Source organism: Pongo abelii, chromosome 1 (assembly GCF_028885655.2).
Source record: "Pongo abelii isolate AG06213 chromosome 1, NHGRI_mPonAbe1-v2.0_pri, whole genome shotgun sequence".
Taxonomy (NCBI): Eukaryota; Metazoa; Chordata; class Mammalia; order Primates; family Hominidae; genus Pongo; species Pongo abelii.
The window spans coordinates 17,931,238-17,955,398 of NC_071985.2; the positions used below are offsets into that span (position 1 = coordinate 17,931,238).

At 37.9% G+C, this 24,161-nt stretch overlaps 1 protein-coding gene across 3 annotated transcripts in view; it reads left to right on the forward strand.

The window, feature by feature from the left end:
- EGLN1 (egl-9 family hypoxia inducible factor 1) overlaps positions 1–17,524 on the forward strand; it is a 58,577-nt gene extending 41,053 nt beyond the window's left edge. Inside the window, exons 2-6 of one of the 3 annotated variants that reach the window (XR_008527887.2) lie at positions 7,082–7,201; positions 10,526–10,662; positions 13,634–13,701; positions 14,794–16,257; positions 16,823–17,524. Coding sequence is in view for 2 of the 3 variants with exons in the window: in XM_002809301.5 (XP_002809347.2) it covers positions 7,082–7,201; positions 10,526–10,662; positions 13,634–13,701; positions 14,794–14,858 (390 nt within the window). In the remaining variant the exon portion in view is untranslated. Of the gene's footprint in view, positions 1–7,081; positions 7,202–10,525; positions 10,663–13,633; positions 13,702–14,793 lie in introns of all 3 variants that reach the window. The other 2 variants (XM_002809301.5, XM_054561564.2) reach the window with 2 other exon arrangements.
- The last annotated feature ends 6,637 nt before the right edge of the window (positions 17,525–24,161 follow it).

Here is a 24,161-nt window from a genome sequence, read left to right on the forward strand (position 1 = left end):
AACTTTGTGTGAACATACTCTTCTACACGAGCTGAGTAAAAAGGTTGAAGTTATTGTTGTGTCATATGACAGCGATTAACAACCAAAGAGCTCTTAAAAATCAGTAGGGGGCCAGGTGTGGTGGCTCACACCTGTAATCCCAGTACTTTGTGAGGCCAGAGTGGGAGGATTCTGGTCTTGAGACCAGAAGTTCAAGACCAGCCTGAACAACATAGTGAGAGCCCATCTCTAGAAAACATTAAAAAATTAGCCAGGTGTGGTAGCGTGTACCTGTAGTCCCAGCTACTTGGGAGGATTGCTTGACCTCACTCAGGTGTTCAAAGTTGCAGTGAACCATGATCACGCCACTGCACTCCAGCCTGGGTGACAGAGTGAGACCCTGTCTCTAAAATAATAATAATAACTCAGTAGGGAAAAGATTAGTCCAGTAGAAAAGTGGATAAAGGATATGAGCAAGCAGTTGAAGAATTAAATGGCCAATAAAAATATGAAAAATGCTGACTTAAAAATATAAGATGGAATTAAAACATTAGTAAGATAAATGTTACCTATCAAATTGAGCTATTTTCAAAGATTAAAACTTACTATGCCGGGCTGGCAAATGGTTAAAAAGATGTGTGCACTCATGCAAAGCCAGTAGGAATATAAGCTCATGCAATAATTCTGGAGAACATTTCAGCAATCAGAAAGCTTTAAGACCTAATAATTTCACTTATAGTAATTTAATTTTAGGAAAATATCAAGGATTTACAAAGATTAAGCTCCAAAACTTGTTGATCACAATATTATTATAATAGCATTTTTCTAATTTTTAAGGAAGCAATCTATATGCCCTTATACGTCTTTTTTATACTTATCATTTACACTTAGAAAGGAATTAGTCAAAAAATTAGTCAGAAATCATTTAGAATAAGTCAGCTTTTGACCACTGAGTTGTTTACTGTGATCAAGAAAGCAGCAAGGCTTAAGGAGTTCTTATTCTAAATGACTTTATTTCATAACAATCTGTTCTCTGTTCTCTTCTCTCTATACTCCCTTGGCAATCTGTGGCAGGCACACGGCTTCAACTATCCCATGCGAAGATGGCTCCTAAATTTTCATTTCCAGTCATGACTTTTTATTGGAGTTCCACACTCAAGTTTCCAACTGCCATTTGAACATCCCCACCTGGATGGCCTTCCAGCATGACCTGTTTTCTTCTGTATTTGAACTAGATTTTTGTAGACCCCCAAGGTAGTGATAGTGATGTGTATGTGTGCTTTGGAAGTGGGCAGGGAAGAGACTTAAAAAAGGTTTAACTGTAGAACTGAAAAATACCATGTGCAGTACAGCAGGTTCTTGAATAACATTATTTTATTCAGTGTTGTTTTGTTATAATGTTGATGAGGGATAAAGAATCAATTCCTGGCCAAGGCCAATGTCTGTGTAGAGCATGCAAGTTCTCCCCATGTCTGCGAGAGTTTTCTTCAGGTACTCCAGTTTCCTCCCACATCCCAATGTGTGCATCTTTGGGATGTGGACTGGCGTATCTGTTATCTTAGTGTGAGTGAATATGGTGTGTGTGAGTGCACCTTGCAGTAGAATGGCGTCCTGCCCAAGGCTGGCTCCCATCTCGTGCTTTGAGCTCCCAGGATAGGCCCCAGCCACCTGCAACCCTAAAACTGGACTAATGGCATAAATAATTACCTTGTTTTTATTAATCTTTCTTAAATGTGTCTATAGCTCACATTTCAGGGTTTTGGTCTTTATTTAGAAGTTCGGCAATGTTTTGTGACCACAAATATGCTATAGAAACTTAAGTTGGTTTCATTATACATTGTTTCACATAAAGTTTCCAAGAACCTATCAAGGCTGTTAGTGAGGACTTACTGTACATGTTGACATGGGAGAATTGGGCATTAGGCACGAGCTTGTGCCACTGCAGCAGGTGGTGGGCCACTTAGGAGTCTGGATTACCAATTTCATCTGAACTCTTGGGCAGACTATATACATGCCTTACTGGAGCAAGGAATTGAAGAAGAATACAGAAGGAAGTTGTTTTTCTTTGCCTCAGTTCATATCCTGCCTCTGCCATTTAGAGTCTCTGACCTTTGGCAATTTTTTTCTTTTCACTCTGGTTTAGTTTTCTGGTCTCTAAAATGGGGGGACAAATTGTGCCTACCTAAGGTTTGCTGTAAAGAATGACCGAGGTAATCCATGCCTGGCCTATAAGTGATGAGCAAATGTTAGCTGTCAGCCTCTACAAAAGGCATAGTGCTATGTCAAAGCATAGTGCTTTGATAGTATAGTTTAATAGGATAAATTTTCAGATAGTAAGCCTTTTCCCTTCATTCAGGGTAAAAATAGTAGTTCTATAACCCATCAAAGTTTAGTTCTCTAAGCTTTGTATCCCTGTTTTAAAATAATTCAGCTCAAAAAAGAAAAATAAGTTTCCTGGTTCAACTTCATATTGAAGCCTTCTAATGCTAGAAATAAATGTCTCTAGATTCCTCAGAGGCATTGCGGACCTCTTCCTTCCTTTTATTCTCAGAGTGAAAAACAAATTTATGCTGTTTCCTATCTTAAGAACATTCTCAATCAGCCAGGCACGGTGTTTCACGCCTGTGTAGTCCTAGCACTTTGGGAGGCCGAGGCAGACAGATTGCTTGAGCCCAGGAGGAGAAGACCAGCGTGGGCAACATCGTGAGACCTTGTCTCTGAAAACATAAAAAAATCCTTAATCATATATATTTTCATACCAGAAAAGAAAAAAAATAGTATTGTTTTGTTTTGTTTGTGTATAAATAGGTTTTTCTTGATGGGAAATTGAAACATTTAAAGTTGGTGTCTCTATAAGGTGGCAAATTAGGAATTTACCTCGGAATTATATAGTGGTGGATTGCATTGTTTCTTTTTCAGGCTCTCTGGTTTATAGGGTTATGTTGGTGTTTTTCGTGTTATCCTTTTTACAATTATAATCATGAACTGCTGCCTTTCCTGGGGCTGGTATTGGCAAGTTAATTGAGTTGGCAGATCCATGCAGGCCCTGTGAAGCACTCATCCCCTCTTCCTTCTTCCTTTCTCCTCATTTTTCAGTATTCCTGTCACCAGAGCAGAGCACAAGGGACCTAGGGAATGCCAGATAAGACTAAAGTAGTAATGGCCACTTTTAAATAATACATTTAGATGGTGATAATTGAGCTATACTGGGGATTGTAGAACTTAACACAATTACATTAAATTTATTAAAACTTTTCTTCAAAACGTGAGATTTAAAACTTTTCTTTACTTTGCCTTTTTTTTTTTTTTTCAAAGAATCCTCACTTGGAATTCAAATACTGTATAGGAAACAGCTAAGCACTGCCTCTAGTTTAAGGTTGGGGTTAAAACCTGCTTGTTTGGCCTCTTCTCATATCACTTCATTCCCCATTAGTCCCCTACCCCTAGATACCTCCCTAGGGCTCCAGGCTTCTAAGGAAAGAGTTTAGAAGTGACTAATACAAACAGATCGCCTGTTGGGGGATAATCCTGGTGCCCTCAAGTTTTGTTCTATTCTGGGATGTCTGGCTTATTTTGACAGTTATTGATAAACTCCTCTCCTACCTGATGCTTGTAATTAAAACGCTCTTTCACCTAGTGTTTCCATTTTCATGTACAGTGACACCATTCATTTACTTACCTAGGCTGAAAACTCCATAGTCATTCTTGACTCTTCTTGACTCCACCCATTAGCAAATCATGTTGGTTTTCTGCCTTCACAATACACCCCACTTTGCTACTCTGGGCTCAGCCTTTTTCGTTTCTTGCCCGGAAACTTTAATAGCTAACTTAGTCTTCTCTTTTCACTCTTTCCTTCCTGCAGTCTAGTACAGTGGTTAATTCCATGGGTTCTGGAACCAGATTCCCTGTCATGTGACTTTGCAAATACTAATTAGCCTTTCTAAACCTCAGTTTAGAGGAATAAGGATGAGAACAGTGATACTGTTTACCTCACATGGTTGTGTCAGACAACTTGTTACGCACAAATTACTTAGATAGGACATGACAAACAGTAAATGTCCAATAAATGTTAGGTGGTAAGCGATATTGAGGTTGTTGTGGTTGTTTTTATTCATACAGACTTGAAACTGATATTCTTAAAACATTAGTCAGATACATTCTCTGTTGGCTTCCTGTCACTTCTTAGCACAATATCCAAAGGCCTTCCTGTGGCTTACCAGGCCCTGCAGCTCTAGGTTACCTGGTTCCTCTCTGATCACATTGGCCCATGTTCGCTGTGTTCCAGCCACACTGGCCTGCTGCTCTTTCCTGCCTTGTTCAGCCTTTGAGCACTCATTTTCCCTCTGCCACGTTGCTCTCCCTTCAGAGATTTGCCCAACTTGCCACTCCCTTCATTTAAGTCTAAACCCAAATGTCAACCACTGTTCAAGAATATCATGTCATCTTTCTCTATATACCTAATTTTTTTCATATCTTAAGAAAATACAACTTTTCACTACCTAACATTACATTATATATCTGTTTGTTGGCTAATTATGCTGTTAGATCAGATTTCATAGTATAGTAGTCCCCTCTTATCTGAGGGCAATACCTTCCGAGACCAAAGTGGATGCCTGAAACTGTGGATAGTACCAAATCCTAATATACTGTATTTTTTCCTGTACATACATACCTATAATAAAGCTTAATTTATAAAGTAAGAGATTAACAACAACAGTAAAATAGAACAATTATAACAGTATGCCAGCATCGCTACTCTTGCACTTTGGGGCTGTTATTAAATAAAATAAGGTTTCCTTGAACACAAGTACCACGACGATTGCTCTGATAACCTAGAAGGCTACTAAATGACTAATGGGTGGATAGCATATACAGTGTGGATATGCTGGACAAAGGGATAATTCATCCCAGGCAAAACGGGGCAGGACTGCAAGGTATTTCAGTGCACTACTCAGAATGGTGTGCAGTTTATAAACTGTTTATTCCTGGAATTTTCTATTTAATTTTTTGGACTAAGTTGACCAAAGGTAACTGAAATCACAGAAAGCAAAACTTCTTATAAGGAGGGACTACTGTAAATGAGTGCAAGGGACCTATTCTCTTTGATTCATCATTTTAGCCCCAGTGCCTTTCACATACATAGTAGATGCTCAAGAGGTATTTGTTAAATGGATATATGGGATGCGATGGGGTGAGTGACTGACAAATATTTTCCCCTTCCTTCTTTGCACAAGAGATGCTGAAGTTACCAGATAGTTGGAAAGGCCCAAATTAACTTTTTTGAGATGTAGAGTTCAGGTTTCCCCCTTTCCCATGAATAACAATGTATTGTGTAATTCATCATAATTACCTCAGTTAACCACAAATGGAGTAATTGCGTTGTTAAATTAGTACACACTTAGTTACTATTCAAGGTAAACTTCTTCCCTTGGTAGCTAGTGACAAGAAAATCATTTGGGCTTATCATTTATTGAGCACTTAAACCCACTAAGCCCATGCCACACTCCTGGTTGTTACCACCTGCAGTGCTGAAAGAAGGAACTTGTTAAGTCTGTCTGGAGTCAGGAAAAACAGAGACATATATATAATGTTCTCCAAAAATTCTGCGTCTCATAAAGAGCAGTGAATTCAGAGTGTCTAGGAAAACAGGATTTTTGAATAAGGATTTAGGTTTAAGATGCCTCTTAGTTTCTTAGGGATGGGAAGTGAATTTTAAAAATTAGCATTTTTCTTCAATATGATAGTAGAACAGTTCGGTTACTGTTTGATAACTTTATACTAATTCATTGACTTTAATATATGAATAAATAAAGGACTTCAAGAATAGCTCATAACAAACTGGGTGGCGTGGTGGCTCATGCCTGTAATTCCAGCACTTTGGGAGGCTGAGGCGGGAGGATCACTTGAGGTCAGGAGTTCAAGACCAGCCTGGCCAACATGGTAAAACCCCGTATCCACTAAAAATACAAAAATTAGCCAGGCATGGCAGCATGCATCTATAATCCCAGCTACTCTGGAGGCCGAGGCAGGAGAATTGCTTGAACCTGGGAGGCAGAGGCAGTGAGCTGAGATCGTGCCACTGCACTCCAGCCTGGGCGACAGAGCAAGACTCCGTTAAAAAAAAACAAAAACAAGAATAGCTCATAACCTTGAACATCTTTGTCTGTTTTCTTCATAATTCCTGAGAGTTTTTTTAAAAAATGCCCTTACCAATTTCAGTTGATTATCATGTACACCTAGAATGTGAAAGTTATTTTGTGCTTTTTATTTTGGGCCACTTTTCTACCTTTAAGCTTAACATCCAGCAATCTTCTGAACCATATCTTGTTATAATCTGAGCAAATAATTTTCTTTCTGATTCAAAGAGGGTAAACATAAGCTAATTTGTTTAGTCCTTTTTAAAAAAAAAATCACTGACGTTAATTAAATGAGTTAATGTTTGGAGTTGAGTTGACCTCCTAAATTATCCCTATTACAACATAGTAAGACACCATCTCTACAAAAAATACAAAAATTAACCAGCCTGGTGACACGCACTTATAGTCCTAGCTACTTAGGAGGCTGAGGTGGGAGAATCACCTGAGCCCAGGAGGTTGAGGCCGCAGTGAGCCATGATTGCACCACTGCTCTCCAACCTGAGCAACAGAGCCAGACCCTGTCTCAAAAAAAAAAAAAAAATTGGTACCATTCAGAGACAGTGTCAGATGGGGTGTTTGACTGGGTTGGTTCACCTATCAGATGGTAAAGTAGGTGTTCTGAGGTGAGCTCAAGGAAGAGAGAAATCTCCCATGGAGCAGGACAAAAACTTACTTGATCTTGATTATCTGTATTTATAAAGATTGTCAAAGTAGGACCATGAAATTTTTCTGATCCTTGGAGTTATCACTGTGAAGCAGAATTCACCAGTCCTTGAATTGTTCATCAACCTCTCTTGTGTTCCCTATAAATATTAATGTAGAATAGCCTTATCTTATCTACAAAATATTATTTTTATTAGAAGAATCTAAGTGTAAATCAGTAGCCAAAAATCAAAGATCTGATTTATTAGCTGTTCTTTTTATTTATACATGGACTTTAATAATCATTATTATCATTATTACAGGCCATGGTTGCTTGTTATCCGGGCAATGGAACGGGTTATGTACGTCATGTTGATAATCCAAATGGAGATGGAAGATGTGTGACATGTATATATTATCTTAATAAAGACTGGGATGCCAAGGTATGCAACTTAATTGAGCATTTATTTTTTTCTTACAGGTGTCTTTCTCAAAAGCATTAAGTTTCATACTTCTGATAGATGAGATTGTCACAGTCACAGTTAAAAATTTTCCTCTTAAATTTGTTTCAGTCTTAGGTATTAGGAGTGGATTTTTGTAAAATGAAACAAATACTACTCTATGTTATACAACATAATACCTGTAGTTAGCAGTGTAGTGTTGTGCACTTAAAAATTTAACAGTGTAGTGTTGTGCACCTAAAAATTTAAGAGGGTAGACTCCATGTTCAATGTTCTAAACACACACACACACACACACACACACACACACACACACACACACACACGAGGTCAAGGGAAGGGAAACGGAACTTTGAGAGGTGATGGATATGTTTATTACCTTGGTTGTGGTGTGTCATGAGGGTGTGCGTATATATCCAAACTCATCAAATTGTAAATGTTAAAGATATGCATTTTTGTATATCAGTTATACCTCAATAAAACCATATAAAAAAGTACTGATATATCTTAAAAAGGGGATTCATTTATTTTCAGATGTTAGAGCATTTATCTAAAATCTAACTTTTTAGAAATGTGACCTTTATTAAAATATTTTCCTTTTAATAGTTTTTAGGAAAAACATTTCTGAGAACAGTTGTTTTATAATGGCTTTTGGGGGAGATTATCTATAGATAATTGTTAAGGATTATTTGCTATGTTATTCTTTGCATTTTTGTAAAAATATTATATGGCATTGAGTTGTTTAATTGAATATTGGAGGCAGGATTCAGTCTTTCCCTGATTATTAAAAAACTGGAAGTTTACCAGTACTGACAAGCCCTGTAAAACCAACTAGAATGTACAATATATTTAATCTTTCTTGTTTTAAATATATATTTCCTTAATATTTGCCTGAGTCTCATTAAATTTAAATGATTTTAAAAAAATATGTCATATATTACTACACTAGAGACTGTACAGACTAATTTTTTGGTTGATTTTTTTTTTAAATCTTAAGTATAACATTCAAATAGAAAAGTGGCTTGTATAGTTCAGTGGATTTTCACAAAGTGAACATACCTGTGTAGCCAGGGTGCCTTTTTTTGTTGTTTTTAAGTCAAATAACCTTTAAAAAACCTCTTTCTCTGCATCCCCCAAAAGACACAAATGGAAACTGCCTGAGTCTTAAATGTGCAAAAACCTAATCCTACCCTAAAAAGTGTTTTAAGTTTAGAATATGCTCACAGTGCTCCAGTAATCTTTCTAAAACACACTGATTTAAAGAGTTTTCTCTGCCCTAGTCCAGGTTCACAATGGAGCTAACCTTTCTGCTGAGTATATATTGAGGCATTATGTCAACAAGCATGGTTTTTCTGTTACAGCTTTCAAAGTTTGAAGTAGAGAAATAAATTTTGTAATTGAATTTGAGCCCAAGGCACAAAACAGATTGGTGTAACTTTAGTTAAAATTTAAAAATTGACTTTTTTTCAGATTTTGCGAATAGCTAGAAAGCTAGAACTGTGTTTCATCAGCTTCTGACTTCTAGATTTTGTTAGGCTTTTTCTAGGCTGATCTTATAATTTCTATAAGACTTAGTCAGGGTCATTAATGTGTAGGTTTTAAATTAGGACATAGGCAGAGAAACGTCCCTAGTGTTTTTATGTGTAGAATAGAAATTTTCCATGCAAGATTGCACTGAATATGTAGTGTGTCAGATGTTCTGGATGCTAGGGATATAGCAGAAATGGAATTGGCCCTGGCAGGGCTTAGGATCTATTGGAGGATACAGATCAGAAAGATTGACAGTTACAGATAGTTATGCAAAGTGTCAAGACAGATTGCTATGGAGCACACAGGAAGGCCACCTAATTCAGAGGAGGAAGAGTGGAAGTGTCAAGTAGCCATTTCACTTAAAACATTTTCAGCAGGTCACCTGTGGTACTCCCAGTGACTTGAGTCAAAGGGAAGGGAGCAGAAAAAAAGGAAAGAAGACATATTCTCAGTTTGGAGGTTCTTTAGATGTTTGCATAGTAGCCTGGGGAAACACTCTGAACAACACTGGAACCTGAGGAAGGTTGGCAAGGGTATCAAAGTAGCTAGAATTTAACTTACCTGACGGTGAGCCTGATAAACCTTTTCTTTAACTATAGATTCTAGGTTTAGGCTCAAACTCCATGCTGTCCTGACCAGGTATTAGAATTTCTTTAAATTTTAAGAGTCTACCTGCTTAGGAGTGTAGTTATTCAAGAGTAAGGAGCTACTTGGTTGGTTGGGTTTTGCATATCCCCACATCGTAAACCCCGCAAGGACAAAGTCTGTCTACATTATTCCCTACTCTGCACCCAGAGCCTACCACAGTTCCCAGTGCGATTTGATGCCTAGTTGGTGTTTAGGTAAATAATAATCCTTTATGGATAGAATCAAGTTTCACAAGCAGGTAGTCATCTGTGCATCAAGCCCAGTCTGGAAAGGGAGAGCCACAGGTTCTAATGAACTGTATGCTGATGGTGATGGTGATGGTGATGACGACAATAATGATGGTCATAATAAATGATGACACTTTCTACGATATACTGAATTATTTAAGTAAGAGGTATTTGTGACTATCCTATTGTTTATTGAACTTTATGGTAAACTATTTGACATAATTTATTTCTAATAATAATTTTGTCAAAATTTCTTGAAATCTATCTATTTGAAGGGTGGGTTAAGCAAATCATTAGCATACAAAAATAAATGTTTAGTAGTTTTAAAAACTTTCAAGCATCATTTTAACAATTTTAAATTCAGATAACATTCTTGTGTTTCATCAGATATTTATAAAAATCCCTAAAATGGCTGGGCACGGTGGCTCACACCTGTAATCCCAGCACTTTGGGAGGCCGAGGTGGGCAGATCACCTGAGGTCAGGAGTTCGAGTCCAACCTGGCCAACATGGTGAAAACCCATCTCTACTAAAAATGCAAAAATTAGCCGGACATGGTGGCGCATGCCTGTAATCCCAGCTACTCGGGATGCTGAGGCAGGAGAGTTGCTTGAATCTAGGAGGCGGAGGTTGCAGTGAGCTGAGATTGTGCCACTGCACTCCAGCCTGGGTGACAGCGAGACTCCATCTCAATAGATAAATAAATATCCCTAAAATAAGAACTAAATTTGTCCTTGCATCAGTGCATATACTTTTAAAATTGCAGCTCATCTTCATACTTTATTGAGATGTATTTGTGAATAATCCAATTAAGACATTGAAATTGTCTCTTTTTTTCCCCCTAAATTTAATCTTGTAGCATTTTTGGTTACTCCTACTTACATATTTGGCTCTTTTCCTAGGTAAGTGGAGGTATACTTCGAATTTTTCCAGAAGGCAAAGCCCAGTTTGCTGACATTGAACCCAAATTTGATAGACTGCTGTTTTTCTGGTCTGACCGTCGCAACCCTCATGAAGTACAACCAGCATATGCTACAAGGTAGTATTCCTTTTCAGAAAAAATTGGTTTAGAGTATGGTAGGACAGGAGGGAATCTGTAGAGTAAACGTGAAAGCTTTCTAATGAGTAATTTCCTGCCAGGTACTTTTCACAGTCATTTTAATTTGAATAATTGTATAAGATTTATGTTGCACAGTCATCTGAATTCAAATAATTGTATAACACTCATTAACAGTTAGTACTAAATATGTCTTTCTTTGCACAGCCACTCTGAAGAAAGGGAAGCACAGGCCCTCCCATCTTTCTAGCACTCTCTCCTTGCTTTGTGCATCTCTTAACTACTATCCATGCTTTGATTTTTGTAAGAGTATTTTACTTGGGAGAGAGAAAGATCAAGAAGGAAAAGGGTTTTTTAAAAGGTGGTGAGGGACAACATAGGAAAATGGATACAGAGTAGAAAAATCAGAGGTAACCAGAGAGTAGAAGTGAAGAGAAAAACAGGAGAAAGAAAAGTAGGGAACCAGGTTACCATGTGTGGGAGTTAATGTTAGAAAAATGATCCTATTAGCTTTACAAATAATGAGCATCTGTTCATTATACTTTTTCTACAAGGTATTTGCAACCTATTATGTTTAGTGCTTTATTTTAAATGTTTTTTTTAAAACCATTTATCCCGACTCAATTAAAATGCCCTGGCTGTCAAAACAAGATATTGTAGACATTATCATGAAAGTAAATATTTGTAGAAAAATAGCACATTTAAAAAAAAAACTTATTTTTTATTATGGAAAGGTCTTGGAACATTCTGATAGTGAGCTCCTGGCATTCATTTGCTGTATCTGGCCTAGGAGATGCTAGGGTGGCGAGAAGAGGCGCAGGCTTAGATGTGCTGGGTGGAGAGTTGGCTTTAGTAATGATGGTTGACTCTAATGACTTGATTATCAGCTGTGCCTTTTTTCTTCCTGCCTTCTGAGGTGTGTTGCCTGCATCCTAATTCACGTAGTGAGTAGCAAGCTAAGCAGGTTGTAGCTGGAGATTGTAAGAAATCCTGAATGGAAACCAAAGAAAGACTGCCATATCACATAATGTGCCCTTTTCAATCCCATGTCTCTTCCCAGTGGCATCCCAGTGCTGTCTCTACCCCCTGCTGCTTCTGCAAAGATTTTCTGACTCAGTAACTGCCTCATAGATCTTCCTTTTTATGAAATCTTGAGATTGGTTTGGTTATGTCCTTTTAGATGAATGAATAACAGATATTTGGGAGTTTATAGTAAATAAATGCCAGATGGCATGGAGGCTAAGTGCTACAGGAGTTGAGAGGAACGAACGTGGTGCTACATTGGAGAGACAGGCAAGTGTGCTTTGAAGGGAGAGGCTCAGCTGGCCTAGCTGAGGAGAGGCAAGGGGTGCAGTCGTGTTAGTAAAGTTCTGGGGGAAAAGGCGTAGTTGTTCAAGTTAAGGCACAGAAAATCATGCGAGGAAAAGGATTCTTGAAGTAGAATCCTATTCTGATCTTATCTAGAATGGGTGATAAGGCTGGAAAGTTAGAATGACATAAGGTAAGTTGTTGATCCACGTATTAGAATTCTGATTGCTAAGTGACTAAAAGTTTAGGGCATGGGCAAAAGATACATAAAATTATGTATCTGAGCCCTTTCCTATTTCCAAGGCCACCCAAAAGTAGAAGAAGCCACATGGTAAGAAAGGTAGTGGAACTCTGGAAAGAGCAGAGTCTGGTCTGGAAGTCAGGAGGCCTCCTTAGACCTCAGCTCTGTGATTCACCAGCGGTGGGGTCTGTACACCTCAGGCTCCCAGTTGTCCAAACTCCCAGACTCTTTACTTCAAAATATATTATGTGATTTTTCATTCTGTCATATTTACTGGCTCTATATCTGATAAATATTGCTTTTTCCCCTGTGTCCACTGGCCATAATCCACAATTTATTTGAACTAATTGCCTTATATTCTGCCCAGGAACTGGTGATCTGTAGCATACTTTCACTTCCTATAGCATTTGTACATTTTCCCCATGATTTGTATCAGAAAGTATAACTGTCTTTTGTAGTATTTAATAAACTAGAGATGCCTCACTTATTGGTGGAATGAAATATTCTAAGTAAGTCAGATTTTCAGAAAAATGAAGTTTAGACAAAGTTTAAACACAAAACACAGTAAAATTGCTTTGATTAAAATCCTTAAAAATTCTTAGCATAATTTAACTGTCAAGGTTATAATTGTAAACATCCATCATTATTCTTTGCTATAATGTAGTGATGTCCTCAGAGACTGTTGAAACTGTTAGCCTGCAATGCCCTGAGTCCTTTTATCTGTTTCTTTTCTGTTCTTTTAGTACTTATGCTATTGATAATGTGCTTTTTCTGTAACAGCCATTCTTTTACCCTTTTATTGTCTTTTTTTTTTTTTTTTTTTTTTTTAGAGGGAGGCTTACTCTGTCACCTAGGCTGGAGTGCAGTGGCATGATCTCAGCTCACTGCAACCTCCGCCTCCCGGGTTCAAGTGATTCTCCTGCCTCAGCCTCCTGAGTAGCTGGGGCTACAGGCACGTGCCACCATGTATGGCTTTTTTTTTTTTTTTTTTAGTAGAGATGGGGTTTCACCCTATTGGCCAGGTTGGTCTCAAAGTCCTGACCTCATGATCCACCCACTTCGGCTTCCTGAAGTGCTGGGATTACAGGCGTGAGCCACCGTGCCCGGCCTATTGTCTCTTTCTGATCTGCAGTTCCCTTGCAAAAAAATAAGTAGTTGAAATAAGTGTTAAGAAAGTCACAAAAACTCATCAACTTCAGACATCAATTTTAGCCTCCCCTGGTTCTCAGCTATATTCTTTAGCACCGAGGTTACTGTATTAATAAGCTGTTAAATTTATCCTTTTGATATCATTCCAGTTTAGGCATAATTTTGGCATTACAAGTTTTAATATACCATTGCAGCAAAATACCACTTTTTCCCCGCAGTGTGATCATTCTTATCCTATTCTAAATTTTCTTTTAGGTACGCAATAACTGTTTGGTATTTTGATGCAGATGAGAGAGCACGAGCTAAAGTAAAATATCTAACAGGTAAACGTCATTTGGGGCCAGGATACATTGGTACAGAAATACTCTGCAATCAGGTGATGCTTTCAGGAAACTCAAGCGTAGTCTTTGTTAACACCATGAATACTTACTTTTTGTTTTTTATCAGATTTCTTATTTGCCTTATTTTTTAAGAAGACATAAGTCATCTTCATTGTTACCTTTAACCAAAAAAATTGTCAAAGGATGCAGAAAATTTGAGGCAAAGAAGTCTGAGTAAATTATTCAAATACAAACTGAGTTTTCTGTGATTATCCTTTTCAGTCAAAGGCCACTTAACTCTAGGTAACGGCCATATGGTTTCCTCTCATTCACTCCTTAAATTAATACGCTTTCCTTTTCAAATGGATGTGCTCTAAACAGTACTCTAGGTCTTCCATGTTAAATGTAGACATGAAGAAAATTAATACAAAGAATTATGAATTAAAATGCCAAATCAGTAAATGACACAGACATGTAGATTCCATATCTGCTAATGGTGTACATAGGTCAGCACTCTTGTACTGAACCTGAAGATCCTTCAATTATGCCAGTTCCCCTTCTCTTCCACTTACGGACTGCCTCTCCAAGAGCAGGGGGTCTGTTTCCCATCTGATGGACCACTTACCTTCTTTTCTTTAACTCTGCTTTCTATCTCCAGAAATCCACTGAGTATTCACGTTACTGATTAGCTGTATTTTCCAGAGCCATTGCTAATCGCACGTCGACCTTACATAAAAATGGAATATTCATGCATTTTCTATGTATTTTTAAAGCCATTATTTGTGGCAGAAGCTCAGTGTGCTTTCAGAGACACTGAACAAACACTCTTGAAGAAATTCAAATGGCTTTTAAAATAAAAAGACAAAATCATTCTCTCTGTGTAGAGGATGGTTTTATCCTTGAGGGTTTACTGTTTGAAACCTCATCACAATAGAATGCTGAGGGAAGTTTTTGGAAGTACAAGTGTGATAGTTCTCAGATGATGTTTGCAAAGTTGAAATATCGTCCATACTCTTAGGAATTCAGTGGAAAGCAGTAGCAGAAGCTCTCTGGTGCTTAGTGAATTAATGAATTTTTTTTTTTTTTACCTTGCAGGTGAAAAAGGTGTGAGGGTTGAACTCAATAAACCTTCAGATTCAGTCAGTAAAGATGTCTTCTAGAGCCTTTGATCCAGCAATACCCCACTTCACCTACAATAATTGTTAACTATTTGTTAACTTGTGAATACGAATAAATGGGATAAAGAAAAATAGACAAGCAGTTCGCATTTTAATAAGGAAACAGAAACAACTTTTTGTGTTGCATCAAACAGAAGATTTTGACTGCTGTGACTTTGTACTGCATGATCCACTTCGAATCTGTGATTGCTTACAGGAGGAAGATAAGCTACTAATTGAAAATGGTTTTTACATCTGGATATGAAATAAGTGCCCTGTGTAGAATTTTTTTCATTCTTACATTTTGCCAGATCTGTCATCTAGCTGAGTTCATTTCATCTCTCCCTTTTTTATATCAAGTTTGAATTTGGGATAATTTTTCTATATTAGGTACAATTTATCTAAACTGAATTGAGAAAAAATTACAGTATTATTCCTCAAAATAACATCAATCTATTTTTGTAAACCTCTTCATACTATTAAATTTTGCCCTAAAAGATCTCTTAATAATGATTGTTGCCAGTGACTGATGATTAATTTTATTTTACTTAAAATAAGAAAAGGAGCACTTTAATTACAACTGAAAAATCAGATTGTTTTGTAGTCCTTCCTACCTTACACTAATTTGAACTCTTAAAGATTGCTGCTTTTTTTGACATTGTCAATAACGAAACCTAATTGTAAAACAGTCACCATTTACTACCAATAACTTTTAGTTAATGTTTTACAAGGAAAAAGACACAATAAGAAGAGTTTAAATTTTTTTGTTTTGTTTTCTTTTTTTGAGACAGTCTTGCTCTGTTACCCAGGCTGGAGTGGAGTGGTGCATTCTCGGCTCACTGCAACCTCCGCCTCCCAGGTTCAAGCAATCCTCCCACCTCAGCCTCCCAACTAGCTGGGACTACAGGCACACACCACCATGCCTGACTAATTTTTGTATTTTTAGTAGAGACGGGGTTTTGCCATGTTGCCTAGGCTGGGGTTTAAGTTAAATTTTTTAAAAAACTAAAGTGACTGGCACTAAGTGAACTTGAGATTATCCTCAGCTTCAGGTTCCTAAGATAAGGGCTTTCTTAAGCTTTCAGGTATATGTATCCTCTAGATGTAGACAATAATGTCCCATTTCTAAGTCTTTTCCTTTTGCTTCTCCTTAAATTGATTGTACTTCCAAATTTGCTGTTATGTTTTTTTCCTAATACTGTGATCTATCTGATCTGCAGACAAGAACGTTGTCTCTGTTGAAGAGCATCAAGGGGAGATTATGTACACATTGAAACTGAAGTGTGGTGTTACTGACTTAATGTGCAGTAACTCCTCAGATATCTGTTAAGGCATTTCCCAGATGTGATGTCAGCCTTCTTACCTGTACTGAAAGATGTTTAGCTTAGAAAAAACAAAACAGGTGCAAAATCAGATAATTTTATTTTGTTTCTTGGGTTTTCTTATTTACTTTTTAAACAAGGAAGGAATATTACAAAATCACACAAGGCCTCACATACTTGTTATTTAAAGAATGAATTGGGACGGATGTCTTAGACTTCACTTTCCTAGGCTTTTTAGCAAAACCTAAAGGGTGGTATCCATATTTTGCATGAATTATGGGTGTAAGACCTTGCCCACTTAGGTTTTCTATCTCTGTCCTTGATCTTCTTTGCCAAAATGTGAGTATACAGAAATTTTCTGTATATTTCAACTTAAGACATTTTTAGCATCTGTATAGTTTGTATTCAATTAGAGACCTTTTCTATGGGAAGCTCAGTAATTTTTATTAAAAGATTGCCATTGCTATTCATGTAAAACATGAAAAAAAAAATGTGTAGTGAAGCGAACAGTGTGGACTTAGGATGGGATTGAATGTTCAGTATAGTGATCTCACTGAGGAGAATTTGCAGGAGAAAATGATAGTTTCTTGTTGTTTTTTCCTCGCCCATATTCAGTTTTGTTCTACTTCCTCCCCTTCCTTCCAGATGATAACATCACATCTCTACAGTAAGTGCCTCTGCCAGCCCAACCCAGGAGCGCAAGTTGTCTTTGCCATCTGGTCTATAGTACAGTGCGCGGCGTTAGGCCACAACTCAAAAGCATTATCTTTTTTAGGGTTAGTAGAAATTGTTTTATGTTGATGGGAGGTTTGTTTGATTGTCAAGATGTACAGCCACAGCCGTTTAATTTGGGAGCCCCTGTTGTCATTCAAATGTGTACCTCTACAGTTGTAAAAGTATCAGATTCTACTATCTGTGGGTTGTGCTTGCCAGACAGGTCTTAAATTGTATATTTTTTGGAAAAGTTTATATACTCTCTTAGAAATCATTGTGAAAAGATCAAGAAATCAGGATGGCCATTTATTTAACATCCATTCATTTCATGTTAGTGGGACTGTTAACTTGTCACCAAGCAGGACTCTATTTCAAACAAAATTTAAAACTGTTTGTGGCCTATATGTGTTTAATCCTGGTTAAAGATAAAGCTTCATAATGCTGTTTTTATTCAACACATTAACCAGCTGTAAAACACAGACCTTTATCAATAGTAGGCAAAGATTTTCAGGATTCATATACAGATAGACTATAAAGTCATGTAATTTGAAAAGCAGTGTTTCATTATGAAAGAGCTCTCAAGTTGCTTGTAAAGCTAATCTAATTAAAAAGATGTATAAATGTTCTTGAAAACATTATGGTGGTTATTTCCAGCTGTCTTTTTTGTTTTTTAATCCTTTATCATACATTGGCTTTCTGAATGATCCCTTTCATCAGATAAAGCTTTTCTGGCTTAGTCTAGGACATTTGGTATAACTTTTTGTAAATGATAATGAAGGAAAGAGAACAGTAAACATAGGAGTTCAACAATTGTAGAAACATCCCTGGGGTCATTGGACTGTCTGTGGGATCCATGAAGTCTGTTTGGATTCTCAGCACTTGAATTCTTGCCCTTTTAGTAGGATTTTTAAAATTATTTTAACATTCATAGCTGTTGACAGATCTGTATCACCCCTCCTGCTGCAAAAGGAAGTGGGGTTAGGCATTTATCTCTAATTGTCATAGATGTACCATTGTGTATATGCAAGAAAGTTTAATTTGTGTGGTCATAACTAAAATATGAGAGCTCTTATTAAGGTGAGATCAAAATACCTGTTTATATATCTGTTATTTAAAAAAAAAAATTTACCACGGTGTTTTGTTATTTTCCAGCATTTCTTAGAACATTTGGGAATTACACTAAAATATAGCTGGGTGGATTGAAGTAAAGGGCAAATGAGTTTGAGATGAAGTTTGAGATGTGCTTTGTTATATACAAAAAGCACATCTTCCACCTTAAACAGTTGTATGAGACCTAAATGAAATACAGTGTGCAAAGTACCTTACAATGCATGGAACAAAGTAGGCCTTCAGCGAGGATTATTCCCCTTTCCTTTAACAATATGATAGCATAATTGCAGAGAGAGAAAATTGGGGTAATGAGCTTTGAATAGCTAATGGTTTTATCAGTTGTAAATGTGAATCATTTGGAAGCAGGAGTGTTGTTTGTCTTATTAATGACAGGTCTTATTTTATAGCTTAGATGTAAATTAAATCACTGGTGCAAGGCACTTCAGCAGATTATTTTCCCAAAGTGCATGTGATCCAAGAAAGAGAGCTGTATTTGGGTATGAACTGCAATGATACATATTTATGTCATATCTAATAACATAATTGTATGTTGGATTTTTTCAATTAGTTTATAAATATTCAGAAGTAACTATCTAGTCTCCATTGCTTCAAAGATAATTGTTTAGACTTCTCAGGTCATGAATTTATCCCCCAGATTATGTTTTTGGTTTGAATTTTATCTGAACCATGGCGATGCTCAAGTATGTACCATGGGACCAATGAGATGTGTGAAGGGCATGGCCTCATGAGCTGGAAATAGTTTCATAAGTAGAACACACTAAATGTAAGCCACTTCACAAGATGGGGAGAGCCTAAACAGCTGCAAGTAGCTAAAGCTGTTTTTATTGAATAATTACTAAACAATTGTCAAAAATTATTGTTAATTTTTGCTCTGAACAAGATGTCATTGGGGTCAGAAAGTTACTGGATAAGGTCTTCATTGAGATTAGGATGTTTTCTGCCAAAATTATTCCAAATGTCTTCTACAAAATACCTTTACACTTTTTTTTCCTAGTACATGCAAAGTGTAGGCAAAGCAAATTTTGTCTCCATTTGTAATTAAAACAGGATCAGAGAAGTGACTTGCTCACAGTCACAAAGCTTGTAAGTGGTAGAGAGCCAGGAATTGAGCGTGGGCTTTTTCCTTGTTTAATTTTGTTCGAGTGGCTAAATCAACTTGTCTATGGTTGTTAAGAAAAACAGTAGTCCCAGCTGGTCACGGTGGCTCAGCCTGTAATCCCAGCACTTTGGGAGGCCAAGGCGGGCAGATCACTTGAGGCAGGAGTTCGAGACCAGCCTGGCCAACATGGTGAAACATCGTCTCTACCAAAAATACAAAAATTAGCCAGGTGTGGTGACACACACCTGTAGTCCCAGCTACTCAGGAGACTGAGGCAGGAGAATCACTTGAACCTGGGAGGCAGAGGTTGCGGTGAGTCTTCGCCACTGCACTCCAGCCTGCGCAACAGAATGAGACTGTGTCTCAAAACAAAAAAAAAAAAAAAAAAAAAAAAAAATTATTGCCTTTAAAAATTCTTAATTTAAAAAAAAAAAAAAAAAAGTAGTCCCTCACATTCTTCCCCTGAGAAAACAAGTGTCAACTGTTTTAAATGATTCTTTGGATATCTCCCCGCCCATTAGTTTAAATACTATAATTGGATTGCTGCCTCTTATTTTTTTCAGTGTTAGGCATTTTCTCCTAACTTCTCCACATGGCAGCTCTCTCTCCAAGGTTCCTCCACCATCTCTACCACACATAGGCAAGCAGACATGCATCTCCCCGGTCTTCCTTCTGTTCCTATGCTGTAACCGAGATCAGGTTCGTGTTCTGTTACGGCTGTGCTAGTCAAAGCTGAGACATACAGTAAATACGTTGACTTTCCTTTTCTTCCACAACTTACTTTTTCCCTTAATGTCTTGATTTTTCGTTTGTTCCCTGTGGCTTCTAACTTGCACCAATCTGGACTGGTTGCCCTTAATGCCTGGGGCACAGCTGTCTTTCTTGGGTCTCCCTTTACCTATGTTCTAGAGATACCCTTCACCACTCTTCTGTCAGCTGTTCTGTTTCCTGGATCCCATGTCTTCATCTTCCTTGGTTTACTGAATGAAGCATGCCCTCTAATACTTCCTGTAGAAATGTATGGATGATAAATTTTCTGAGACCACTATCTTTGTTTTACCACCACATTTCATTGGTAACTTTGGAAATCGTGTTCCAGAATTTTGAAAGCATTGCCTCACTGGTTCTAGGTTCCAGTGTGTAGATACTGAGAAATCTGAAGCCATTCTTAATTCTGATTCTTTATGTGTAATCTTTTTCTTTGTGGAAGCTCATAGAATATTCTTATCCCCAGGGCTCCATAGTTTTATAGTGTGCTTTAATGTGTGCCACTTGTCAACCTCTGTGCTAGGAATGCAGACTGTAAAATCACCCCACCATTTTGGGACATTTAAAAAATTTTCTCCATCCATTCTCTGTTCTTTCTGGCATTCCTTTGTCCAGGCAGGACCTCTACTGGTTTGAACCTATTATTTTCTTCTCTAGTTACTGTGTATCTTTGTCTTGACTGGGGACATCTGTTTTCCCATTCTTCTGATGAGTATATAGTGTCTGTTATCAGGTTTCTAAGTTTCAGGAGCTCTTTTTTGTTCTCTAATTTAAGAAAATATATGTAATAATCTCTTAATTGATACAGTGTTTAACATTTTTTTCTGTTTCAATTTTTTTCTTTCATGCTAGAAGTTTTCCTTAAATGTCTGGTACCTCTTGCTTGTTTGTTTACATTTAAGAGGAAGGTACTTGAGTTTCTGGTTTTCCAAGGCATATTGGCTGCTTCCTAAATCTAAAGCTCTATCGTAGTCTTCCAAAAACCATAAAGACAAAAGACAGCAGTCACCCATAATCTGTACCTGCAGCATTATCAATGAGACAGAAAAAAAATTCAACTTTGTCTTTCTTTCTTTTTTTTTTTTGAGACAGGGTCTTGCTCTGTCACCCAGGCTGGAGTGCAGTGGCATGATCGGCACTGCAGCCTCGACTTCCCAGACTCAAGCGATCTTCCCACCTCAGCCTCCCGAGTAGCTGGGACTACAGGCACGTGTCACCATGCCTGGGTACTTTTTAAAATTTTTTGTAGAGATGAGGTCTCCCTATGTTGCCCAGGCTGGTCTTGAACTCCTGGGCTTAAACGATCCTGCCCCCCTCGGTCTCCCAAAGTTGCTAGGATTACAGGATTGAGCCAGCACGCTTGGCCAAAAGACTTCAACTTATGTGGAGGCAGAGAAAAGCACATCTGACACCAGAGCGAACGTCAGAACCCTCGTGAGGGCCGAGAGTCACGTGGAAACTAGAGGATGAAGACATGGGGCAGCAGGGTCCTAGAGTGGCAGTAGAAAGGAAAAGACAGGCCAGGTGTGGCTCGCACCTGTACTGCCAGCACTTAACTGGTACCATTAAACTCTATCAACAGAACATTCTTGAATCAAGGAACTCGGCCACACAAACCCCTTGCACCTGCCTACAGAGAACCAACTGGTTTTGCAAGACAAGGAAAATAAAACCTTTTAATATGAGCAGAAAAATGAAGATAACATCCATAAAAACTACTAGAAGAAAAAAATGAGAATCAATTACAGCTGATGAAAATTCTCAACCACAGGCAGAAGAAAACTACCAATATCTAGTCTGAATTAAATGGGCCTTTGCAGAAATAAAAATCAACGTGAAATTAGAAATTTAAATCTCAAAACAAAAATGGACCAAAGGGGGAAAAAAAACACTGAGGAAGCTGAGAAAAGTGGAAGTAACTCAGCAAAGAAATTGAAAAAGATGAATTAACTCAATTTAAGCTACAAGGTGACCAACTGGAAATATAATGAAAGGCACTGCAAAAAAGGTAGGGAAGCAGCTGAGAACAGAACAGTTAGGAAGGGTTAGAAAGTAGGACACACACACATGCTCCCTTGTGGTATAGTTGCACAATGAAATCCCGTACATCAGTGAGACCAAACAACCTACAAACCCTACAATTCGGGTGACTCATGTCGTGGAGAAGCTGGACTCCAGCCTCTGCACATGGATCCCATGAAGGTGGCTGTTTGGTGTTAACAAACTTATGTGGGTCCATATAAAAATAAAGCCACTTAGACGTGTGTAGGTATGCATATGTATACACACAAATTATATATATATATAATTTTTTTTTTTTGAGACAGAGTCTTGCTCTGTCGCCCAGGCTGGAGTGCAGTGACGTGATCTCGGCTCACTGCAACCTCCACCTCCTAGGTTCAAACAATTCTCGTGCGTTTGCCACCCGAGTACCTGGGATTACAGGTGCCCACCACCACACCCGGCTAATTTTTGTATTTTTAGTAGAGACAGGATTTCATCATGTTGCCCAGGCTGGTCTCAAACTCCTGGCCTCAAGGGACCCATCCACCTCGGCCTTCCGAAGACCTGGGATTACAGGTGTGAGCCACCGTGCCCAGCCAATATTTACCTATTGAATTATTTTAAAGGCGTACAAATACATATATGAGTACTATGAGGAATCTTTTGTTTAAAAAAAAAATACCCTCCCAGCTTTCATGCAAATCCAGGTTATCATATATTTAGTTTACCAGGAATGCTTACAACCTGGAAATGATTTGGGTCTCAAGAGTATTCTAAGCTTGAAAATATGCCTATAACTTTGTTCAGAAGTATAGAGAAGAGTCAGTGTTCATTAAGGTGTTTTTTTTTTTTTTTTTTTTGCAAAGGTGTATAACCATGGAACATGAGAATACCCAGCCCTAACATTCACTTAACACCAAGAATCCAAAAGCTGCCTGTTTGCTCTTTCAGACTTCTCAGGTAGAGGCAAAGACATAGTAGTTTAGAGTACTATAAGAAACAGTACAAAAGTACAGGTCTTGCCTTGTCTAGAAGATACGCGGTTGAGCATGATCTTGTTTTGCCATATCTGGGTATGGGTTTCTTTCTTGCAGGAGACTACTATGTTACATGTTTAGAGTGAAAGGTGAAATGCTTGAAAACAGGTTCAGGGAGACTAAAGTGTTCTGCAGATCAGTCTTTGTTTGAACAAGCACACATTCTTGGCCTGCTGTGTCCCCTCACAGAACTTGAGATCATAACCTGTTCTTTCCTATCTATGAATCAACCGGTAATTAGTGTTCCAGTTGTAGGCAAGTTTCTTTTATCCACGTGGCTTGGCTCAGCCAGAAGTTTGGCTTACCAAGAGCACCACCTAGTGTTCACTAAGCAAGATGGTAAATCTTGGTAAATTTAGCACCAGTACTGAAGAAAGCAAATGGCACCTTGCTTGTGTACTACAGTCCAGAGTCATTTAATAAGATTCTACTCTTCATTTCGAAAGATATGTGGTGATGAAATATGTAATCATATAACTTCTAACATTCTAATGGGATACTAGGAGAAAGCCAGAGCTAATCTGCACATTGCATTCTGTTCTAATTTCAACTCCTTTGTCACTTTAATTTATAATTGTCATATGAAGAGTTTCACTTATTTTGGTGAATATGCTGATAGTCAACAACTACAACAAATTGCTAAAAAGTCCACAGTAGCCTCAAGGACAAAAAAAAAAATTGAGACAAAGAATAAAAGGAAACCATTGGATCACGATTAATGCAATACCAGGATAAAAAACTTAAAACACAACATAAAGAGCTGACACTGCACACACCCAGAAAGGGTCCCAGCTAGGTGCTAGTTTTGCAGGAAGGTACATCAGTTGTTGCACTTTGACGTTTGTATTTTAAAGTCCTGTAAGTTTTAAAAGTATGATCTCAGAGCTATGAGACAATGGGACAGTATGAAGTTTTGTCATAGTATTTTCCTTTCCACTTCAGAATTTCCAGTTAGGATATGCATATGCATATCCATGGTCTACAAAAAGCAAAACGAAATAAAATTTTCTTTTTTTTTTTTTTTGATACGGAGTCTTGCGCTGTCACCAGGCTGGAGTGCAGTGGCACAATCTCGGCTCACTGCAACCTCCACCTCCTGGGTTCAAGCAATTCTCCTGCCTCAGCCTCCTGAGTAGCTAATTTTTTTATTTTTAGTAGAGATGGGGTTTCACCATGTGAGCCAGGATGGTCTCGATCTCTTGATCTCGTGATCTGCCCGCCTCGGCCTCCC